The sequence below is a fragment of the Rhinichthys klamathensis genome, unplaced genomic scaffold (genome assembly GCF_029890125.1).
Source record: "Rhinichthys klamathensis goyatoka isolate OS25496 unplaced genomic scaffold, OSU_Roscu_1.1 h1tg001009l_1, whole genome shotgun sequence".
Lineage (NCBI taxonomy): Eukaryota > Metazoa > Chordata > Actinopteri > Cypriniformes > Leuciscidae > Rhinichthys > Rhinichthys klamathensis.
In genome coordinates, this window is record NW_026607302.1 from 120,154 (window position 1) to 144,979 (window position 24,826).

General features: G+C 38.2%; 2 protein-coding genes across 2 annotated transcripts; one reads left to right on the forward strand and one right to left on the reverse strand.

Annotated features, from left to right (window-relative positions):
- Positions 1 to 1,181: 1,181 nt before the first annotated feature.
- rsl24d1 (ribosomal L24 domain containing 1) lies at positions 1,182 to 7,912 on the forward strand. Its single transcript, XM_056244585.1, has 6 exons — positions 1,182 to 1,340; positions 2,295 to 2,408; positions 4,135 to 4,207; positions 4,291 to 4,354; positions 4,657 to 4,742; positions 7,796 to 7,912. The coding sequence occupies exons 1-6, from the start codon at positions 1,260 to 1,262 to the stop codon at positions 7,861 to 7,863; spliced, it is 486 nt and encodes a 161-aa protein (XP_056100560.1). The 5' UTR covers positions 1,182 to 1,259; the 3' UTR covers positions 7,864 to 7,912.
- Positions 7,913 to 9,591: 1,679 nt separating this feature from the next.
- On the reverse strand, positions 9,592 to 15,299 carry plex9.1 (PML-like exon 9.1). The gene is made up of 2 exons (XM_056244587.1): positions 15,185 to 15,299; positions 9,592 to 10,137 (listed from the first exon to the last, which is right to left on the reverse strand). The coding sequence occupies exons 1-2, from the start codon at positions 15,237 to 15,239 to the stop codon at positions 9,614 to 9,616; spliced, it is 579 nt and encodes a 192-aa protein (XP_056100562.1). The 5' UTR covers positions 15,240 to 15,299; the 3' UTR covers positions 9,592 to 9,613.
- Between the last annotated feature and the right edge of the window lie 9,527 nt (positions 15,300 to 24,826).

Below are 24,826 nucleotides of genomic sequence, written 5' to 3' on the forward strand. Positions count from 1 at the left end.
CTTAGTTTGATTTTTATCATGATTTGCCTGTTGATTTATTATAATTTGTATTATGATTATTTAAGCCCCTCATGTTGAGCATGTTGTACCAGTTTGATTCCATTACATGCCAAAAAAGTGGTCAGAACAATGCACATTATAATAAAATATTTCTCAAAAATAACAGTTTGGCTCATTAATTTTCTTTTTGGTTAGTTAGAAATCACCCCCCTCCCCCTTTTTAATGTCACGCTTTTTGTAAACGAGATGTTTAGTTTGAATGGTAGGCTATTATTATACTTAACTACATTAAAATATTTGATTTTTCAAATATAGAACTACGGTAAAGCAGTGATTAGAGAAACGAAGCTTTTCGAAACTATGAATCAATTGAACCGAGTCGCAAAATGATTCACTCGAAACGCCACACGCTGGCGACCCCTGCTGGTCAGAACAGTGTAAACGCAATGAAAACTCATGCCAGACATTTTACAAACCAATTACAAATGTTTCATTGAAAGTGTATTATTAACAAATCATCTATTACCATTTAAATATGAAACGTCGGTATATAATGTGTTATTTAATTAATTAAATTGTAGGGCTTGTTTTATATAGAGCTAGAGACAATCAACTAAAACGCTTCCTTTTTATTTTAGTCCTACAAATGTATAATTAAAAATGTCTACAAATTTATATTTTAAAAAAAGTATTATAAATAATAATATAAAGTAAAAAAACAAGCGGTGAAACATTGGAATTTTGAAACGTTTCGAAACCGTTCATCACTACTGAAAATAACCTTACGATTTTACACAAAACCACTTAAAATTAAGCAATTAAAACAATTTGGATATAAAGTGTCTGTCTGTCTAAAATTGGAATAATTCAAACAGAAGTCAAATAATCACAATAACTTCGTTCAGTGTATGTACTGTAAAAAGTAATTTCAACTCATTTTTTTATATTGTCTGGTTGAATCTCATATATAACTTAAAAAAATTAACTTGTTGAAATGGGTCAAATTATTTCGATGAGTTAAAATAACAGGAAAATATATGTCGCCATGATTTATTATATGATATTATATTATATTGTACACTCTATGATTGTACAGTGTGAATGTGAGGTAATGCCACTCCAGGCCTCTCGGCGGCGCTAGAGCCTGTGCCGTGCGTGATGACGTCATGCACCGGAAGCGGAAAGCAAGTGTCCTCTTTTCCGCCTGTGTTCGCAGCGCTGCGACACATGTGCGAGTTAAATAATAATAATTGATCAAAATGCGCATCGAGAAGTGTTATTTCTGCTCGGCCCCGGTTTATCCGGGTCACGGAATGATGTTTGTGCGGAACGACTGTAAGGTAAACACTCGAGCGATCGTTATTACTGGCGTGTGTGTGTTTGTGTTTATATCAGACGGACGATGAGCGTCATTTCAACGAGTGTTAGTTTAACATTGATGCTTCATGTTGTTTATTATTAACGAATTAAATGTGAATTAGGTGTTTTTTGAACGAGTTCCCATATTCATATATGTGTTTTTTATGAACGATTGTACGTGTCGACACTCGACAGTAACATTTCAATATCATAATACATATATTGGAAACATGGGGAAATTATGTTTTACATAATTTATAAAATAAGTTTACATAATAGATAACAATTTAACTTAATCAGTAATTTAATAAAATATATATTTATACAATGTTATATAATTTTATATTATTTACACCAGTCAAGAGTTTTGGATCGGTTTTTTGTGTCTTCTGCTCATCAAGGCTGTGTTTATTTGACAAAAGCGTATATTTCAGATAAACACTGTTCTTTTGAACTTTCTATTCATCAAAGAATCCTGAAATAAAAATATAAATAACTGTTTTCAACACTGATAATAATCATAAATGTTTCTTGAGCATCAGATCCTCATATTAGAGTGATTTCTGAAGGATCATGTGACACTGAAGACTGGAGTAATGATGCTGAAAATACAGCTTTGATCACAGTAATAAATTACACTTTACTATATATTCACATAGAGAACAGCTGATTTACATTGGAATAATATTTCACAATTTTACTGTTTTGTATTTTTAATCAAATTAACACAGCCTTGGTGAGCAGAAGAAACCTCTTTTAAAAACATTAAAAATCTTACCGATCCAAAACCTTTGACTGGTAGTGTATATTGTACTATAATTTTTAATATATTATCTCCATGATAATATTACGTCCAGAATAAGACCCTGACAGTGTTTGCACGTTCTCAGTCTGTGTTTATCAGTGTGGATCCTGAACGGTTTGTGGTCTTGAAGTCTTTCAGGTTCTGCAGATCCAAATGCCACAGAAACTTCAAGAAGAAGCGAAACCCGAGAAAGACCAGATGGACCAAAGCGTTCAGGAAATCAGCGGGCAAAGAGCTGACGCTGGTGAGAGAGCCGACACACCTGTGTTTCAGCTGTTGTGTGAGCAGCGAGGCACTCGAGGCTGTAGCTAGCGCTGTCACTTTAGTGAAATAATCCTTTTTGATTTTTGAGACATAAGTGTTCATTGAATCGATTGTAAAACACCAACACCAGATATAGGCAAATCCACGGACACCTAACAGGCATTAGGACGAGCGTAAAGAGGCGCTTGAGACGCACAGGTCAGCATTATTCCTGATGATTTACTGGCGTGAAGTTTCAGCACAATGACAAACAGGAGCGCAACATTCAGGGATTGAGATTAACACCCGCCAAATGCGGGTAAAGATGAACTTTGGCGGGAAACGCTGTCGAATCACGAGCCAATCTGGCGTGTTTCTGTTTACTCACTTTGCTGGGGAAGTTCGTGTAAGACAAATCTGCGCAAATACGCAACTCGTGATCCTCATGATATATTAAATACAGCGTATTGCAGAATCTGCTCATTTCTGGCTTACTTGAACACACACACACATACACACACGTCACTACACAACAAATAACGGCGCGCTTGTTCACTTGCACTGAAGTAATAGCGAATATTAAAAAGCATTTGGTGAACAGAAAAGACATTGTTATTTTCCAGCATCCTACATGTTCTGTGTGCTGTATTGATCTGTCCATCTAAAACACATTTTTGGTAAAAAAAAAAAAAAAAAATGAATCAATGCAACTTTCATGACGCAAAATCACTAAAAGCCTTCCTTCCGCTGGATAAAATAGTCCCTGAACGTAAACACCAACAGAAGTTACACACATTATTTCGCTATTAGACGGCGGCAAACACTGTCTTTATGAGTCAGTCAGTGGAGAAGACTTTAATACTGAAAGGACTGAAACTTGTGAACTGAACACAGAGAAGCAAGATGCAAATGACTAGCGTGTCGTGACACAGGAAACTCCTTAACTGTTAAAAGGACACGATATCAGCAGATGTTCAAACTGATTATTTATTACGAATATAATAAGACTGACCTGAAGGAAAATGCTATATCTACTGTAAACTCGCTTACTTGCTGTTAATACTCTACATTATAAGCTTGAACAATAGCAATGAGAACATGTTTGCGTTGCTAAGAGTGGTTGCTAGGGGTGTTGTGTAGTGATACATAACTGTTGGATATTGAAGAAAACGGTAACGGTGCGGTAACTCATTAAATAATGCGATACAATAATGCTTAAAAAGTGTGTAAAGTAAACTTAAATTATCTTTAAAATATATTTACAATTATATAACCAACATACATGTTTCACTTTTATTTTGTGACAGTAAAGCATCCCTACAGCTTCTGACAGTGAACATCAGTGTTTTACTGAAGCATGAGAAGTGTTATTAACATCAGTGTAAAGCACAGGGTTCAGTTATTAAACAACAGAAACTGAATAATCACATGTTAAAATACACACAGCTTAGTTTTCACTTTATGAATTAAATATATACTGATTCTTATTAAAGCTACAAAAGTTATTCAGCCGAGAGCAGCGTGTGATTTTCACAGTTACTGCAAGCCGCTGCGATATGCATATCGCGATATATATATACATTTGTGATATTTTGATGATTTCTATATATTGTGCAGCCCTACTGTGTTTTATCATGAATAAAACACCGCTATTGACCAATCAGAATCCAGGATTGTAGCTATCCGTCTTATAAAGTGTAATAAACGCATGTGTTTGTGTTTGGCAGGATAACGCGCTGGAGTTCGAGAAGCGCAGGAATATTCCCGTCAAATACAACCGAGAGCTCTGGAGCAAGACGAGTGAGTGCGCCGGCTTTACCGTGTGTTAATGACGTAAAACTGACCAACTCTTAATCTAAACCGTGTGTGTGTGTGTTTAACAGTGGAGGCGATGAAGAAGGTCGAAGTTATCAAGACCAAGCGCCAGGCTCGGTTTATCATCAACAGGTGAGCACATATTCACATCATATTCACATCTGTGTTTGCCTGGTTTTTCTGATATTTAGGGGCAATATTTTCATGCACGTTTTGGGATGTTGCATAAAAAAACCTGCCGAGATTCGCTTAAATTCTAAACATGTGCATAAACACTTATTCGATAAATGATAATGAGGTGCATGTCTCTTTAAATGGGGGGTGTTAAATGGCTGAGGGCAGAAATATGCTAATACGGGGAATATGCTAGTCTGTCAGTGATTTAATTCCTCCATGTGCTTGACATTTCCATAAACATTTCCATATTTGCGCAGGTTGAAGAAAGGCAAAGAGCTGGAGAAGGAGGCCGCCATCAGCGAAGTCAAGAAAAACATTCACCTCATCAAAGCTCCACACGCAGGTAACACACACTCCAGACGCAGGCTACACACACTCCACACGCAGGTAACACATTTACCGGCTACATTTTATGTAGCCGATATAACTGCACATGTTGCACTGAACTGTATTTTCCTTTTCAAAGTGATTCCAATCATATTTCAAGCAATTCAAAACCATCATGTTGAACAGTGCGCATCTGAAGCGTTTCAGCTGGAGGAAATAATACACTATTTATCAGCTTTAATATATCAGGCCAAATTTTCATATCGAGCCGATACCGATATATCGTGCATCCTTATCATAAATACTTGTTTTATTACCGGATGAAAGAATTACTGTTGTACTGGATCTGCATTTTTGACTGAATCTCAAGAGAATGATTCAATGACAAATATTTTTTTTAAGTCACTTGTCGCCACCTACTGGTGTAACGCTGTAGCTGGCGTAACGCTGTAGCTGGCGTATCGCTGTAGCTGGCGTATCGCTGGTGTAACGCTGTAGCTGGCGTAACGCTGTAACTGGCGTATCGCTGTAGCTGGCGTAACGCTGTAGCTGGCGTATCGCTGGTGTAACGCTGTAGCTGGCGTATCGCTGGTGTAACGCTGTAGCTGGCGTAACGCTGTAACTGGCGTATCGCTGGCGTATCGCTGTAGCTGGCGTATCGCTGGTGTAACGCTGTAGCTGGCGTATCGCTGGTGTAACGCTGTAGCTGGCGTAACGCTGTAACTGGCGTATCGCTGGCGTATCGCTGTAGCTGGCGTATCGCTGGCGTAACGCTGTAGCTGGCGTATCGCTGGTGTAACGCTGTAGCTGGCGTATCGCTGGTGTAACGCTGTAGCTGGCGTAACGCTGTAACTGGCGTATCGCTGGCGTAACGCTGTAGCTGGCGTATCGCTGGTGTAACGCTGTAGCTGGCGTATCGCTGGTGTAACGCTGTAGCTGGCGTATCGCTGGTGTAACGCTGTAGCTGGCGTATCGCTGGTGTAACGCTGTAGCTGGCGTATAGCTGGTGTAACGCTGTAGCTGGCGTATCGCTGGTGTAACGCTGTAGCTGGCGTATCGCTGGTGTAACGCTGTAGCTGGCGTATAGCTGGTGTAACGCTGTAGCTGGCGTATCGCTGGTGTAACGCTGTAGCTGGCGTATCGCTGGTGTAACGCTGTAGCTGGCGTATCGCTGGTGTAACGCTGTAGCTGGCGTATCGCTGGTGTAACGCTGTAGCTGGCGTATCGCTGGTGTAACGCTGTAGCTGGCGTATCGCTGGTGTAACGCTGTAGCTGGCGTATCGCTGGTGTAACGCTGTAGCTGGTGTAACGCTGTAGCTGGCGTATCGCTGGTGTAACGCTGTAGCTGGCGTATCGCTGGTGTAACGCTGTAGCTGGCGTATCGCTGGTGTAACGCTGTAGCTGGTGTAACGCTGTAGCTGGCGTATCGCTGGTGTAACGCTGTAGCTGGCGTATCGCTGGTGTAACGCTGTAGCTGGTGTAACGCTGTAGCTGGCGTATCGCTGGTGTAACGCTGTAGCTGGCGTATCGCTGGTGTAACGCTGTAGCTGGCGTATCGCTGGTGTAACGCTGTAGCTGGCGTATCGCTGGTGTAACGCTGTAGCTGGCGTATCGCTGGTGTAACGCTGTAGCTGGCGTATCGCTGGTGTAACGCTGTAGCTGGCGTATCGCTGGTGTAACGCTGTAGCTGGCGTATCGCTGGTGTAACGCTGTAGCTGGCGTATCGCTGGTGTAACGCTGTAGCTGGCGTATCGCTGGTGTAACGCTGTAGCTGGCGTATCGCTGGTGTAACGCTGTAGCTGGCGTATCGCTGGTGTAACGCTGTAGCTGGCGTATCGCTGGCGTAACGCTGTAGCTGGCGTATCGCTGGCGTAACGCTGTAGCTGGCGTATCGCTGGCGTAACGCTGTAGCTGGCGTATCGCTGGCGTAACGCTGTAGCTGGCGTATCGCTGGCGTAACGCTGTAGCTGGCGTATCGCTGGCGTATCGCTGTAGCTGGCGTATCGCTGGCGTATCGCTGTAGCAGGCGTATCGCTGGCGTAACGCTGTAGCTGGCGTATCGCTGGCGTAACGCTGTAGCTGGCGTATCGCTGGCGTAACGCTGTAGCTGGCGTATCGCTGGCGTAACGCTGTAGCTGGCGTATCGCTGGCGTAACGCTGTAGCTGGCGTATCGCTGGCGTAACGCTGTAGCTGGCGTATCGCTGGTGTAACGCTGTAGCTGGCGTATCGCTGGTGTAACGCTGTAGCTGGCGTATCGCTGGTGTAACGCTGTAGCTGGCGTATCGCTGGTGTAACGCTGTAGCTGGCGTATCGCTGGTGTAACGCTGTAGCTGGCGTATCGCTGGTGTAACGCTGTAGCTGGCGTATCGCTGGTGTAACGCTGTAGCTGGCGTAACGCTGGTGTAACGCTGTAGCTGGTGTAACGCTGTAGCTGGCGTAACGCTGTAGCTGGCGTATCGCTGGCGTAACGCTGTAGCTGGCGTATCGCTGGCGTAACGCTGTAGCTGGCGTATCGCTGGCGTAACGCTGTAGCTGGCGTATCGCTGGTGTAACGCTGTAGCTGGCGTAACGCTGTAGCTGGCGTATCGCTGGCGTAACGCTGTAGCTGGCGTAATGCTGTAGCTGGCGTATCGCTGGCGTAACGCTGTAGCTGGCGTAACGCTGTAGCTGGTGTAACGCTGTAGCTGGCGTATCGCTGGCGTAACGCTGTAACTGGCGTACACAGCATCACAATGGTGATTTACTTAGTTTTTTATCTCTACTGTAGACATCAGTGTTTATATCTGAACTATAACCCTTTACCCAGCACTTCTGTGATTATTTGAATGATTGTAAGACAGAAATAATGGTTCTGTGTGCTTAAAGACTTTTCATACCTTTACATGACAACTCTCCCTCTGAATCAGAACACAGATCTGAATGTTACGGTGTGGTTTTGTTTAATAGACCGAGCCGAATCTGTCATTTAGGACTGAGATCATGTGGTGTTTGAAGCGAGATCGCCATCTTTTAAAGATTAACATGCAGCTCGACGTCTGTTAAATGACACATCTGCCGTCTCTCTTCAGGTCAAGCCAAACAGCTGGAGGACAAGATGGTCCAGAAACTGGCAGAAGACGTGCACATGGATGAGTGACACCAACAACACTTTACTTCTGGACTTTCAGAAGCTTTCTGCGGAAATATTGAGAATCCTGATCTACATAAACGTGAATATTCATCAGAATCCAGGCGGTGTCGACGGGACTTACTTGCATGTTCCCTCTGGAAAAATCCTTCCTTTTGCTCTAGTGGCCGAAGATTATATTGGACATAAAGTTCTGTGTGTTGTAACTGTCAATATAACTGATCATCAACACTTCAACTCTATGGAATTTGTGCAAAATATTAATTCCAATAAAAAAAAACTTAAAAAACATTTTTTTTTCATATTTGTAAATGTCTAGTTGCAACCGAAATACAGAAAGTCATATATATATGAAGTTTAGTAAAGTGAAATCAACAGGAGCTAATTTAGCAGTTTCATAAATTGGACCATATTTCCATTTACTGAATAAATATCAATATGTGAGAATGTAGAAATGAAATTCTGAGTGTTTATATTCATTCTGACACCTGAGATCAAGAAAAGGAAGCAAAACCAGATGCAGAAAGTCCTATAAATGAAGTTTAATAAAGTAAAATCAACACGAACATAATTTTTTTTTTCCATAATTTTACAACAGACTAATTCCAAAACAAAGGAAAAAGCAAATTTAGCAGCTTCATAAAATGGTTCATATTTACAGTTACTAAATAAATGTCATTATGCGAGAATGTAGAAATGAAATTCTGAGAGATTATATTAATTCTGACACCTGAGATCAAGAATAGGAAGCAAAACCGGATATTAGACAAACAGAAATAAAATAAAAGTTTAAGGCAGGCAACAAATACACATTTTTAACACCGTGGCATAATTTACAGATGATTTGAATGATAAACATAATGAAACACTTTACACACGTTCAGTGTAAAATAAGGCGTCACATCACACAGTTATTGTTGCAAATTCAATAAAGCACAAATTATAAAAAACTTTTGCAAAATAAAAATATGAACCATAATTTTATCGATGGCTGCTTGCATCAGATGATCAGCCACATTTTTTTTATTTATTTTTTACTTTTTGTTATAAAATGATTTGTATTGAGTTTAGTGCACGATTAATACGGTAACCGTTGCATCATCACAGGGTTGTTTTGTGCTAATATAATTACAATAATATATGAACTAATGTACCATAATTTATGGAGATGATTTGCCAAAAAAAACTTATAAAACTACAGGTGAAACTTGAAAAATGAGAATATGGTGCAAACGTTCATTTATTTCAGTAATTCAACTTAAAAGGTGAAACTAATATATTATATAGACTCATTACATGCAAAGTGAGATATTTCAAGCCTTTATTTGTTATAATTTGATGATTACAGCTTATGAAAACCCCAAATTAAAAATCAGAATATTGTTAAAAGGTTTGCATAGCTATAATCCATAATCATCAAAACTATAACAAATGAAGGCTTGAAATATCTCACTTTGCATGTAATGAGTCTATATAATATTACTTTCACCTTTTAAGTTGAATTACTAAAATAAATGAACTTTTTTTGAGTTTCACCTGTAATGCACTCACTAAGGCATGACACTGAAAAAGAAACTTAAAATTAAGGCGGCACAAACACATACTTTTTTTCCTTTAACCAACTGGAAATGTGAAGACTTGGGTATTTGAGTTGACTAAACTTAAAAACGTTTTCATGCTGCATTACATTTTTAAGTTGAAACAACACTTTTTTCCCTATTCTGGTCCTGTTATACGTGTATAACCGGTGAGTGTTGCATCATCTGAGTGTGGTGGTGTGCTTCCTCACGAGGCTCTCGCAGGGCTTCCACACGCGGTACAGCTCCTGCAGGGTCCTGGCGTCCTCCGCGGCGTCGTGCGCGCCGTACGTCTCCCCCAGGAAGCGCTCCACGAGGAAGGGCTGGGAGTATTTCTGCAGCTGGAACATGTCTCTGCTCAGCGTCAGCGTGTCCACGCAGCCCGACACCACGCGCCGGAACTCCTCCAGCAGGGCGAACTCCTCCAGGACCCGCCGCAGGATCGGCCAGTCGAAGCGCCGGCTGTTGTGGCCCACCAGGAAGGGCCCGTTGAAGGTCCTGAGGAACGAGATGAAGTCGGCGAGGGCGCGTGCGTGTGGGACGGTGGGGACGGGACGCCGGTGGAAGAGCAGTGATTGGCCGGAGACCGTGAGACCCGTGACCTGGGACGCCCCGTCAGTGATGCTGCAGCGGGGCATGAGGTACGCGTTAAACGTCTGGGTCCCGCTGAGGGCCGACAGCTGCACGATGTCACACGCAGACGTGTCTGAGGACGGGGCAAAACACCATACCATTAATATCATACTTATTCTTTTTTTTTTCTTTTTTTTTTTTTTACAGTATTTTACTGTAGACTTAAATGCATTGTGTTTTAAACATAATATTTTGCACTGATAGTTAACCAATTCATTTTCTTTAGGCTTTATGGGATGGCGTTTTGATATATTTTATATATATTTTATACTTATAAATTTTTTTTTTACAGTATTTTACTGTAGAATTACATGCATTGTGCTTTTAAAAATGTTTTTATTATACTGTAGTTAACCAATTAATTTTCTTTAGGCATTAGCGGATGGCATTTTGATTTTATAATAATTTTTTTTTTTTTTTACAATATTTTACTGTAGAATTACATGCATTGTACGTTTAAAAATTATTTTCACTTATACTGTAGTTAATAACCAATTAATTTTCTTAAGGCATTATAGGATGGCATTTTGATATATTTTATATATATTTTATACTTATATAATAGTGCTGTCAAACGATTCAAATATTTAATAGCGATTAATCGCATTAATGTCATAGTTAACTCGCGATTAATCGCATTTAATCGCACATTATCTATTCTAAATGTCTCTTGATTTCTTTTTGTCCCATTAATTTTTTTCTTATTTTAATGCTCTTATGGAAAAGTGGATCGGCTTGCTTTGTGCAAATGTTTTTTATTGAAAACAACATTGGCATATACTGTGTTCAATTTCACACTAAAATATTCTCACTTGGAGCAAATAATCTCTCACACAATGTAACACTGTCCATCAATAAAAGGGTGAAATAAATACTGCCGAGGTCCTGATATTGACGAGGGGGCGGAGGATTCGCATCAGCTGTGTGTGTGTGTGTGTGTGTGTGTGTGTGCTTGGCCATCATCAAGTGGTGTTTCAGACTGGACGTGCTGCGATGATGATAGCTCAGTTCACAACGACAAAACACACAGATCACTTTGGTCTCGTCAATGGAACCATTTGGCAACTTTTTAAAAGTAAACTTTCCATTCAGAATCTTATTGGCATCCATTTCGGCGTCTCGCGCTCGTCATCCACTCAAAACTGGACGTTTTGAACGTTCCTATAACATTCAGAAATAACGTTTTTATAACTTAATGGGAATGTTATGAAAACGTTATAACCTAAAATTGTTAGCTGGGGAAGAGGAGAGATTTGCGATTGCACTGAACACGTTTTAAGTGCAGGCATATTCTCTGAGTGAGCCCAGAGAAAATTCTTACAAGAGCAGCGTGTATCTGAGAGCGCGCGACTCGAGCAGAGAGATTCGTGCTCGGCACATTATATTCCGCACGCGAGCAGAGAGATTCGCGCTCGCGCATCCGGCTCGCAAGCCCAAACAAGTGTGTGCGTCGTGCCTGTTGTTTTGTTTCCGGTCTAGCTAGATCCGCTTGCGCTTTCAAAACGTCCTCACGCGTCCTGTTGCAAAAGCATGTGAAAAAAAACTACACAGTTTGCTAGGCCAAAAAGACCGTTAATCGCGTGATAAAAAAATTAACGCCGTTAACATGGATTTACGTTAACGCCGTTAATAACGCGTTAACTGACAGCCCTATTATATATATATATTTTTTTTTTACAGTATTTTACTGTAGAATTACATGCATTGTAGGGCTGTAACGATACGCGATATAAAATCGAAATCGCGATACTCAGGTCCACGATCCTGTATCGCGATGTGAGAAGGCAGAATCGCGATCACACCCCTTCCAAATCCCAGAGTTATCCTTCCTGTCCAGAACCAGGGCTCGAATTTCGGCGCGGGATTGCGGGTATTGCGCATAAATTCTAATCATTCCCGCAGGTCTCCCATTTATAATGCGGGAAATTCCCGCAATCGTAATCCACACAGATTATAAAATCAAATCATTCTTTTAACAACTATCTGCCAGGCGCAATTTCACAAACAGCGTGAGTGTTCAGCGGTGCCGCGCGTCTTCTATCTCTTCTCTTAATGTGTTGTGTAAGGCAAGCATCAAGCGCTGCGGCGATAACACACACTCGCGTTTAGGAGTCGGGACCATAGACTGTAAGGTCGGGACATGACGGAATATTCACTTGCACAATCGGGCCAGCAGTGCATCGTGACTGAAGTCTTTTTAAGTCTTACCAGTTTAAACATTCAAGCGATTTTAAACTAATCAGTGCTCGCGCGCTCTCTGAGATTATTTTCTATGCGCACATTCATAGAAAATCCGCCTAAAAAACAGCTGGCCAGTAACTATTTTTCGCGGATTATATTGCTTTAACACGCAAAATTGTCAATTTCGGTCTTTGTGAGTAGGCTATACTCTAAACATAGTCGGTTTTGTCTTTAATAAGCATAAAACGAATGCCAGTATAATGAACAGGATCCGTGCACTAGCTCTTAAAGTGACGGCAGCCATATGTGTCTGTCATTAATTTTGTTGTCAAAACAACAAAAGATAGCTTTAAGTTAAAGGAATCAGGATTAATAGCCTATGTATTTAATTTATTCAGGACTAAAATACTACCCAGTGTTATTTTCCATTTGATTACTTTATTCAGTATCTGTATATGAATACTAGTGTTAGACCTATTCAAAAACTTTTCTCTTTATTTGTCTTTATTTGTATCTTTATTCTATTGTATTTATTTGTGCTACTTTTTTCAATTTAATTAAACAATTTAAATCAAGCTTCCTTGTGATGTGTAAATTCTTAACAACAATATTACCCCATTGTAAAAATGCAATGAGCGCAAACATTTAGGCAAGATAAATGTAATAATTTTGATTGGAAAAAATGCCCCCCTTTCTCCCCCTCAAACAAAAAAAATCCTCCCCATGAGAATCATCTAAAGGGGGGATCCTCCCCTTCCCCCCCCCCATTTTCCAAAACGAAATTCAGGGCCCTGAGAACTACCACAACTTTAAATTACTATTAGTATTATTTGAAGTTAACATTATAAAATACATAGACCTACACCACAAAACTAGTTGAGGGTAAATTTCAGCATTATGGACGTGAAATTTGCAGCCAAAACTTGAAATATAAATTCTCAGAAAGTGCATTAAATTAATCCTCAATTGACCGGCAACACGTCCAACATGCAGATGCATATCCTACGGCACCATCCCGAAATCAATTTAGTTGGAGTACAGAACACAGCCCAAAAGCAGCAGCCTACACTGCCTAGTATAGTTTAATAATTTGCATAGTTATTATTGTTCTTTGGTGTTTAGATTATACAGGTTTTTCCTAATGTTATTTAATAAAAATACCGGTATTTTTTTTCTTCTCTCAAAATCTCTTTTTTTCACCACAAGCCCCGCCCCCGTGATAGAATCGCGATACGAATCGAATCGTGGGTCAAAAATCGTGATACGAATCGAATCGTGGGTTTGGTGTATCGTTACAGCCCTAATGCATTGTGCTTTTAAAAATGTTTTTTATTATACTGTAGTTATTAACCAATTAATTTTTTTTAGGCATTAGCAGATGGCATTTTGATATATTTTATTCTTTTTTAATTTATTTATTTTTTTACAAATTTTTACTGTAGAATTACATGCATTGTACTTTAAAATGTATTTTTCACTTATACTGTAGTTAACCAATTGTTTTTCTTTAGGCATTAGAGGATGGCATTTTGATACTACTTTTTTTTTTTTTTTACAATATTTTACTGTGGAATACGGAAGAGGATTAGGGCCAGCAAAAATAAAAATAAAATAAAACCATCTCGAGATTAAAGTCATTATAATGCGAAATTAAACTCGTTAAATTTAGAGAGAAAAAAGTCGAAATACAATCTTGAGAATAAACTCATTAAATTTCGAGAATAAAGCCGTCGTGTTTCTAGAAAAAACTCGTTAAATTTCGAGAACAAAAACTCAAAATACAATCTTGACAATAAACTCATTAAATTTCGAGAATAAAGTCGAAATGAAATGTAGAGATTAAGGCATTGGATCGGTGTTCATTGCTTGGTGATAGAGGACATGGCAGAGTTGGTCACTTAGTCAAGCTGTATTTTAGACTTTCAGTAACAAAGAAATACTATCAACTTTAGCTAATTATGACAGAATAATAATTAGCATACGAACTTTAAAGAGAATTTGCTCTAATCCTCTTACGTACATTTTGTTTTATACTTTTTTTTCTTTCTTTTTTTTTACAATATTTTATTGTAGACTTACATGAGTTGTACTTTTAAAAATATTTTTCACTTATACTGTAGTTAACCAATTAATTTTCCTTAGGCATTAGCGGATGGCATTTTGATGTTTTATACTTTTTTTTTTTTTTACAATATTTTACTGTAGAATTTGATGCATTGTACTTTTAAATATATTTCCACTTATTTTTATTAGATATTATAATTAGTTTCTAATTAGTTTAAAGTATGAAAAATAGTCACCCAATATAGCTATATCTAATTATTATTGCCGGTTGTACATATCTATAGTTGTATATATATCACACACATACATACATACATATATATAGTCTATCATAACACGTTTTTACTTTCATATAATTTATTAATATTTATTCAATATATCCATCTATAAAAAGGAATTGATTATATAAATCATAATACATTTATCTGAGGCATATATGACATTATAGGCTTAATGTTCAACACATCTGCATAATCATTATATACAGGTGAAACGAGTTTTGATGATTATGGCTTACAGATATGAAAACCTTTTCACAATATTCTAATTTTGACTTTGGGGTTTTCATAAGCTGTAAACCATAATCATCAAAATTATAACAAATAAAGGCTTGAAATATCTCACTTTGCATGTAATGAGTCTATATAATATATTAATTTCACCTTTTAAGTTGAATTACTGAAATAAATGAACTTTTGCACGATATTCTCATTTTTCGAGTTTCACCTGTAAAGCTTAACAGATTATTGATCACATGAAAGTGACACCTGTGTAGTCTAATAATGGCAAACAAACATCATATGATCCTGTAAAGCTGTAGAAGTGTGTGTGTGTGTGTGTCTGTGTGTGTGTGTGTGTGTGAGAGAGAGTTATACCCAGTCCAGTGGTTTCCAGGTCAAAAAACACCGGCGTCGCTTCGTCGACTCTCATGGCTTTATCTGTCGAAAACCATTACAGTTCATTACGCTTTATTAGTGTTGTTGCTAAAGTTTCATCTTGTGTCACTGCTGTTCTTTGGTTAGCATAGTGAATCTCGGTGACACAAACAACAGCCTTTAAAACCTTTTAATCATACAACAGAGCTTTAGTTTGAAACATATTGAACAAACATAAAAGGAGAGAACACGCGAACTCACCGCTCGGGCTCGCGCTCCACCGGAACAACCTTAGCAGCGCTCGTATCAGTCCCGTGACCGCGCTTATCAACCACATGACCAGATCGATCAGCGATAGTTTGGGTTTATTTCCCGCAGATTCTACGCGTTTAGACTCTTTCATTTCGTCGTCTCGGATCGGTTTCGTTTCTCCTGAATCTCCTCAGCGATCACATTCGCTTTGTATGAACACTGATGACGAATCCATGCGCAATGAACGCTCCGCCCTCACGAGGACGGCAATGACTGCAAACGCTCACCATGGCAACTGAAGCTTGAATGTTCTTTGTTTGTTTCCACAGTTGTTTCTTAAGATTCTGCTGTTTGTTACCACAATGTTATTACCGCGTTTTCATAAAAAACAAACTTGTAGAAACGAGACCACGCAACCAGAGACCATTTACGCAACGCATTGTGATTTTTCTGTAGTAAAACTATGTTTATTATAATAAACCTAAAATAATCTGACAATTTTAACGTGTAAGCAGCCAGTGCGGTGCCAGTACATTATTTTAAGTCAATTTCAATCAAGGAGAAATTGGTTTTATTAAAACTTAAGCTTCACAGTTAAATCTAATGCTGTTCTGCCCAGCAACAGAACAGACACGCCCACTTCTGACGTGTGACTGGAGTTCTTGTGACCGACGTTGGAAAAAACATCTGTAAACGTAATAGCATCTACTTTACCTTGTTTCTATTGATTTTTAATTGTATTTTATAATGAACTGTCTGGAAATAACATAAAAGTTACAGAAATACAGGGTCTGACGTGTTAGAGAATGGCAAGCTAGTTCAGAATGGACTATTCTTTTCAAGGTTGTTATTATACATTTATTACAATGTAATTATATATTTATTACAATGTAATTATACATTGTTTACAGTGTTATTATACATTTATTCATGGCCGTTGGAAGCAAAAAAAAAAAGTGGGTGGGTCCTCCCCCAGAAAATGTTACTGGAGTAAATGCCATTTCATGTATACTGGTGCCCAGTGGTTAAAGTGGGATTTGGCAGGTGGGGGAACCCTCAAATTTTGTGTAGGTGCAACAGGGAAAAATGACTCACCGCGGGACAACATATTGAGTATCGTGGTATAGCAATACTTTTTGGGTCAAGAGTGTCGCTGTGGCACCAAGTATCACTCATTTACTTGATATTTTAATGGTTTTATTTAGGCCCATCTACACTGATATGATGACGATACTATGTTAAAATTGCTTAACACTGGGACAAAAATTGAGCCTTGGCACTGTAGCCACGCCAGCCCACATTATCATCCCCAGCCCCACCCACAGACATGTGCATTAAAATGTGAGGTATTTTGATTTCTCTGACCTGCACATGTGCAATTTAAGACTTTTGAAGGCCAAAAAAAAAAAGGATAATAAATAGCTTTAAAACCTTCTCTCTCCTCATCTAAATCTTTCTTTTTCTCTCAGTCTCCTTATCCTGGCCTATTTCTTCCCCTCCTAAAGCTGAACTTTGACTGATAGTCTTTTCGTCTGTGTTAGTGAAGAAAGTAACATACTGATAATTATGTTTTATGAATCAATTTCTTAAACAAGTTAATTTACTCAAGGCTACCAGGTAAGTATTGCCAATAGGAACCTTTTACAAGCTTTTGATTGGCTTTCTAAAAATATTAAAGACCTAGTTGACTCTCTGAATCTCACTCAACTTATTGACACTCCAACTCGTATAAACCCGAAAAATCATAGCAAATCAACACTGTTGGATGTCATTTTTACAAACAGACCACATGAATACACATCGACTGCTGTTTTTTGCAATGATGTCAGTGATCACTGTGCGATTGCTTGTATAAGAGACACAAAACTACCTAAACATAAACCTCGCTATATTTTTAAAAGGTGTTTTAAACGTTTAAATGAACAGGCTTTTATTCATGATTTGTCCAACTGTAACTTGGAGACTGTCTGTCTGATACCTGATGTGGAACATGCTTGGGAATATTTTCACAATGCCTTTTCAGCTATTTGTAATAAGCATGCTCCTTTAAAGAAATATAGGATTAGTGGGAGGAATAACCCATGGTTTACTGAAGAGTTAAGCTTAATGATCAGAGAAAGAAATGTTGCATGGGGCAAATTCTACTGAAAATAGATTTTAAGAAATAAATGCACAAGCATGACTAGAAAAGAAAAATCAGATTACTATTTAAAAAATGTGTCTGAAAATCTTAACAACCCCTCTAAATTCTGGAAGCAAATAAAGTCTTTGTCTGGTTCAAATTCTTCTTCAGGTCTCCCGAAACATATTTTTGTAAATTCAGTTGAAATTAAAAACAAAATTGATATAATTGGACAGTTTAACAATCACTTTGTATCAGCTGGCTGTATTTCTAATGAATCTATCTCAAGTTATCATTGCTCTGACTCTCGCTCTGAAGCACCATCGGAAACTTTTGTTTTTAGACCCATTTTAAAAGAAGATGTCTGTACTGCTCTTAAAGCTATTGACCAAAAAAAAATCAGCAGGACCAGACAATCTAGAACCTTTCCTGCTGAAGGTTGCAGCTGAAATAATAGGTAAGCCTATAGCATATCTTTTTAATTGTAGTTTGCAGACAAGTTCAATTCCCAAATTATGGAAAGCAGCCTGTGTACTTCTTTTGTTAAAGGGTGGCGACCCCTCAGATCTTCACAATTATAGGCCAATCTCCAAACTCGCTATTCTTGCAAATATTTTTGAAGCTCAAGTAAACTGGCAATTGAAAGAATACTGGGCAGAGCACAACATTTTAACTGATGTACAGTCAGGCTTTAGAGCTGGACACAGCACTGTTACAGCAACCTTGTTGCTATTAAATGATATTATAAAAGCCTTGAATAAAAAACAACACTGCACTACCTTATTTGTGGATCTGTCCAAAGCTTTTGACTCTGTTGACCATGAGCTATTGCTAAATAGACTAAGTGACATTGGATTAGGAAACACAGCTATCAATTGGTTCAAAAACTATCTTACGGAACGAACACAATGTGTTTCTATAGATGGTCTTAAATCAGACTTTTTAGAGATTTCCAAGGGTGTTCCTCAAGGTTCGATTTTAGGTCCTATTTTATTCATAAATAATATTGGAAAGGATGTGCAAACTGCTAAACTACACCTTTATGCAGATGATACTGTGATATATTCACTGAACCAAGCTATAAATCACCTTCAGTTAGCCTTTCAACAGTTACAATTCTCACTACATGGCCTCAAGTTAGTGCTAAATACTAAGAAAACCAAATCTATGACGTTTTCAAGGGCTCGTTCCCAATCCCAAGATAATATAACTATTAACACGCTAAAGGGGGACTTGATTGAAAATGTCTCATCATATAAGTATTTAGGTTTTTTTTCTGGACAACAAACTTTCTTTTAAAGTTCATGTTGAAACGCTTGTAAAAAAAGCTGAAACTAAGGCTGGGGTTTTACTTTAGGAATAAGGCTTGTTTTAATCTGTTAGCTAGAAAAAAACTTGTGCAGGCTACCTTTTTGAGTGTTTTGGACTGGTGATATTGTCTACATGCATACTGCCTCTAGTACTCTTCAACTTTGAGATTCGGTGTATCATATAGTGCTCTACGTTTTTTAACTAACTCTGGTTTCGGTACTCATCATTGTACGCTGTATGAACTGGTAGTCTGGCCGTCACTAAGTCTACGTAGACAACTTCATTTGCATATTTTTCTATACAAGGCCATGTTGGGTAAATTGCCGTCATATCTATGTAATCTCCTGTTGAAAAATTCCATAGAGATAAACACTAGATGTCGCCTTGGCTACGGCAGTTCATTGGAACGAATGCGTCAATAGAGCCGCCATCTTGAAACAGGGGAACCCCTCATCAGCGTCAATGTAGGAAAAGGTCTAACGGAAATAAAATCACCATAAATCGTCATGAATGCGATTTTCTAGTTGTTTTGGTTCGTTCCAACGGTCAGACATGTATTTATTATAGAGTCCAGAGAAATTTTTAAAAAATTACAAAATTTCACAATCTTGTAAAATGTAATCCCTTGCTGTCTGGTTTTTAGATTTCGTTCGTGTGAACATCCATACGCAGCACAAAAGTCCGGCATCATCCATGAATTCAGCGTTACCCAGCTACTTCCTATGACAAGACCCCTGTTCCAAGATGGCGGCGGTTTTGACGCATGTTTAGAACATAGACAGTAAAAGAAATGGACACAGCGACCCCGTTGATTTCAAATATGGGCGCTCACTTCCTGATAGCCAAGCGTTCTGCGCAGGCTCAAACTGAACTTGACGACGTAGTTGTCACGTGAGCAACCGTTCTGACCTTCTAGTAGCTGTGCCGGGACAAATCTGAATTGAAATCTAAAACAAATCTGTTGTTGAAATATTGTTTCCCGTTGCTTTTATGAACTCTCTATCTATGGGCTTCTCCCTTGACTTTATGCCTCCATGTCCACCCGATTGCCTCATAGACAGTAAACGATTGCCTAGGAGCTTCTACTTCTGTCTATACGGTAATTTCTCTACTGTGCCGTGGTTATGACGCAATCGTTAGCCTATTTTTACAAGAATGGCTTCTACGGGGCCATAACGTAAGATACAAAGTAATGGAGCCTTTTATCCATTGTCCCGTTTCTTGAGAAATAAATAATGGACAAATGGACGCCTCAGATGTAAAGTTATTCGCTGTCAAAGTGACGCCAAAATGAATGGGAGTCAATGGGATGCTAACAGCAGGGGATAGCCAGCTACAATGGCGGCCCCCGGAGGCAGCTTCAACTTCCGGCTGATGGATTACCCCCTTGGTTTAGAACCCCAAGGCGACATCTAGTGTTTATATCTATGGAAAAATTCAAGCAGTTTTCATCTCCGTTCCACCAGATGGCTCTCTTACCAGGTTCCAAGGGTTTTTACTGAGCTGGGAAAAAAAGCCTTCTCTTACTTTGCACCATGGTCTTGGAATAACTTGCAAAATTTGCTACATCTAACTGATTTAGTCCCATTAAATAAATGTAAGGCCATGTTAAAATGCCATATAACACAAAAATGTAACTGCCATATGTGACCTGTTCCTTTCTGTGATGCTTGTTTGTTTGTTGATTATGCTGTATTTTCTATTTAAATTGTAACTGGTGTGCCGTCTTGGCCAGGTCTCCCTCGAAAAAGAGTTTTCGGTCTCAAGGGACTTCCTGGTTAAATAAAGGTTTAAATAAAATTTAAAAAAAGCTTTGGAATTTGAAAAGTAATTTTAAATAATACAAATTATAGGCTATGCGTTTAATGCAGTTGGTGGAATTGGCAGACGTTCCCTCATCTTGCGCTGTGCAAACGCGTCAAAGCATTCTCAGGTATAAATATGCAGCATTAATGCACGTAGGTGATTTTGAACGAATATTTAATGTCAATATAAAATGGTTACATAATGTTAAAACTAATCCTGCTATTGATAGAACAGTGACTAGGGAAAACAAATGTCGGGCGAAATATATCGAACCTAAAACTAACTTTACCGCGCTCAACCACCGTGAGTGCATTTCACGCATTTGTAATCGCTCGCGTTCAGCGGGGAGGGGAGGTTGGTCGGTCGGTCGGTCGGTCGGTCGGCCCAAATCGGGACCAGCGAGATTTGTTGAGATTAATGAATCTATTTATTTATTAATTTATCTGAGGTTCCGGCCCACTTTAAAGTCGGCTTGAAACGGAAGTTGAGATTGTCATTTTTTCCTTGTTGTGAGACGTATATATCCCAAGGGGATATCAAGGGAGAAGCCCATAGATAATGAGTCCATAAAAGTAACGGAATACTTCCTCCTGCTCACTCACGCCAAAGAACTCTTTGCTCAAGTTCTCCGTCTCTGCAAGATTAACGTTGGCAATTTTCACGCACAGCTACTAGAAGATTAACGTCTGTCAGACAGGTTGCTTTCTATGGGCTTCTCCCTTGACGGGACGTCCCCCCGATTGCCTGCGAGCTTCTCCTCCTGTCTGTACGGTAATTTCTGTACAGCGCGACAGAGAGTCGAGTGGTTATGACGCAATCGTTAGCCTATTTTTACTAAATCTGTTTCTACGGGGTCATAATGTAACATAGAAGGTAATGGAGCCCTTTATACATTGTCGTGTTTCTTTAGAAATAAATAATGGACAAATGGAGTCTTTAAACGCCTCAGATGTAAAGTTATTCGCTGTCAAAGTGACGCCAAAATGAATGGGAGTCAATGGAAATGCTAACGCAAGTGAAGTTCTGCTACAAGATGGCGACACCCGGCCGGCTTCAACTTCCGGTCGATGGATTACCCCCTTGGATTTTTTCCCCCAAACCACTTCAGCGGAAATCCCGCCCTGCAGCCGATTTCATTGGTTTAGGTTACAGTGACGGGTAGGTTTAGGGATCAGTGTTTGGTGTAGGCAATCTGTACAGTGATTGACATGACCAATGACAACTTTAGAATCAGCTGCAGGGCGGGATTTCCGCTGAAGTGGTTTGGGAAAAAAATCACGCCTATGCCTACGCCCTTGGCAAAAAATCACACCTACGCCTATGGCTCTGGCCCTTTCGCCATTGCACGTGACCGAAAGAGAAGAGAGGTCGTTTCGAGGGGGGAGGGAAGGGTAATGTATTTGATTAAAGATTATAAGGGTACATGAATTTAAAAAAAAATAATGAAGTGCACAGATAAATCATTTATAATAAACACTACAATATTACATATAAAAAGAAGATTTGTCAAATTTGATTTCATGCCGACTTTAACCCCTGCTGGTGCATTTTAATGCACTATCCGTGGATTATCCCGCTGATACCATGGTCATTTGCCATTTATTGATTATTATTGGTCATTACATGCAACGCAAAATTTGACTGGAAGGGTACAACGGGCGGCTATTTTTGTCAGTTGTGGCTCGTTGACAAATATAATGATCCAGCAGAAATGGAGTTAAATTGACTAGGGCTTTTCTCAAGTGGAATGGATTTGACTGACGGCGCTCTGAAAAGCGAACAGACATAGGAATTAGAGATGGTAAGATACCCCTTTTCCACCAAGGCAGAGCTGGTGCTGGTTCGGAGCCAGAGCCTAGTTTCAATTCGGTTATTTGTTTTTCCACATGCAAAGCACCAGCTCCGAACCAGGAAAAGTGGTTCTTAAGTAGCACCAAATCATTGCTGGTCTAGAACAGAGCCAAGTAAGAACCGCTTGCGTCAGGGGCTGGGGGCGGGGTTACCGTGACCAACAAGACGAATAGAAACTTGTGACCGCCATTTTTAAATAGCAGCTAGTCGAGCTAATAGCGGCTTGCTTATAAGATCCGTCTATGTAAGTTACGGCGAGCTGCACAAACGCGTTGGATTCCGATGTATTTTTGCAAACCCATGAGCATCCATAGTAACGCAACGTCCGTTATTGTTGATGGCTTGTTCGAGGTGAACCGAAGCGGCGCGGACCGATCAGAGCTGCGGGAGTGTTTGGAGATCATACGACTCCTTGTGCTTTTGGATCGCTTTCGCAGTGCTTTGATGTCATGCGGCGATCGATCTGCGAGAAGCCGATGCATCTCGAACAAGCCTGGCTTGTTTGTGTTTGGCGCTACCGCACTAGCGTTGCTGGGCAACATGAGACGTATGCAGTGACGAAAGATCTGGCTCTGTTGTGGCTCTCTAGCCGGTGGAAAGGCAAACCGGTTCTTAGTAAGCTTGTCAGTCGAACCAACTCCGAACCAGCTCTGGCTCTGAACCAGCACCCGGTTCTTGTTGGTGGAAAAGGGGTAAGAGTGAGTGGGTCCAATATCATTGGTCTTTAAAAGTGGGTGGGTCTTGTCCCACTCATATACAATGGTTCCGACGCCCATGCATTTATTACAATGCTATTATACGTTTATTACTATGTAATTATACATTTATTACAGTGGTATTATACATTTGTTACAATATTATTATTATACATTTGTTACATAATTTTGTTACATTATTGTTTTTGAAAAAGTAGCGATTATTTTTGAAAAGTAGTGTAAAAAATGTAATTATATATTTGTTAGTCTTATTATACATTTATTACAATGTAATTATACGTTTATTACATTGTAATAAATGTATAATTACATTGTAATAAATGTATAATAACACTAATGTATAATTACATTGTAATAAACGGATATTAACACTAATGTATAATTACATTGTAATAAACGTATAATAACACTAATGTATAATTACATTGTAATAAACGGATATTAACACTAATGTATAATTACATTGTAATAAATGTATAATAACACTAATGTATAATTACATTGTAATAAGCGTATAATAACACTAATGTATAATTACATTGTAATAAACGTATAATAACACTAATGTATAATTACATTGTAATAAACGTATAATAACACTAATGTATTATTACATTGTAATAAACGTATAATAACACTAATGTATTATTACATTGTAACAAACGTATAATAACACTAATGTATAATTACATTGTAATAAACGTATATTAACACTAATGTATAATTACATTGTAATAAGCGTATAATTACATTGTAATAAACGTATAATAACACTAATGTAATAAACGTATATTAACACTAATGTATAATTACATTGTAATAAACGTATAATAACACTAATGTATAATTACAATGTAATAAACGTATAATAACACTAATGTATAATTACATTGTAATAAACGTATAATAACACTAATGTATTATTACATTGTAATAAATGTATAATTACATTGTAATAAACGTATAATAACACTAATGTAATAAACGTATAATAACACTAATAACACTAATGTATAATTACAATGTAATAAACGTATAATAACACTAATGTATAATTACATTGTAAGAAATGTATAATTACATTGTAATAAACGTATGATAACACTAATGTATAATTACATTGTAATAAACGTATAATAACACTAATGTATAATTACATTGTAATAAACGTATAATAACACTAATGTATTATTACAATGTAATAAACGTATAATAACACTAAGGTATAATTACATTGTAAGAAATGTATAATTACATTGTAATAAACGTATAATAACACTAATGTATAATTACATTGTAATAAACGTATAATAACACTAATGTATAATTACATTGTAAGAAATGTATAATTACATTGTAATAAACGTATAATAACACTAATGTATTATTACAATATAATAAACGTATAATAACACTAATGTATAATTACATTGTAAGAAATGTATAATTACATTGTAATAAACGTATGATAACACTAATGTATAATTACAATGTAATAAACGTATAATAACACTAATGTATAATTACATTGTAATAAACGTATAATAACACTAATGTATTATTACAATGTAATAAACGTATAAT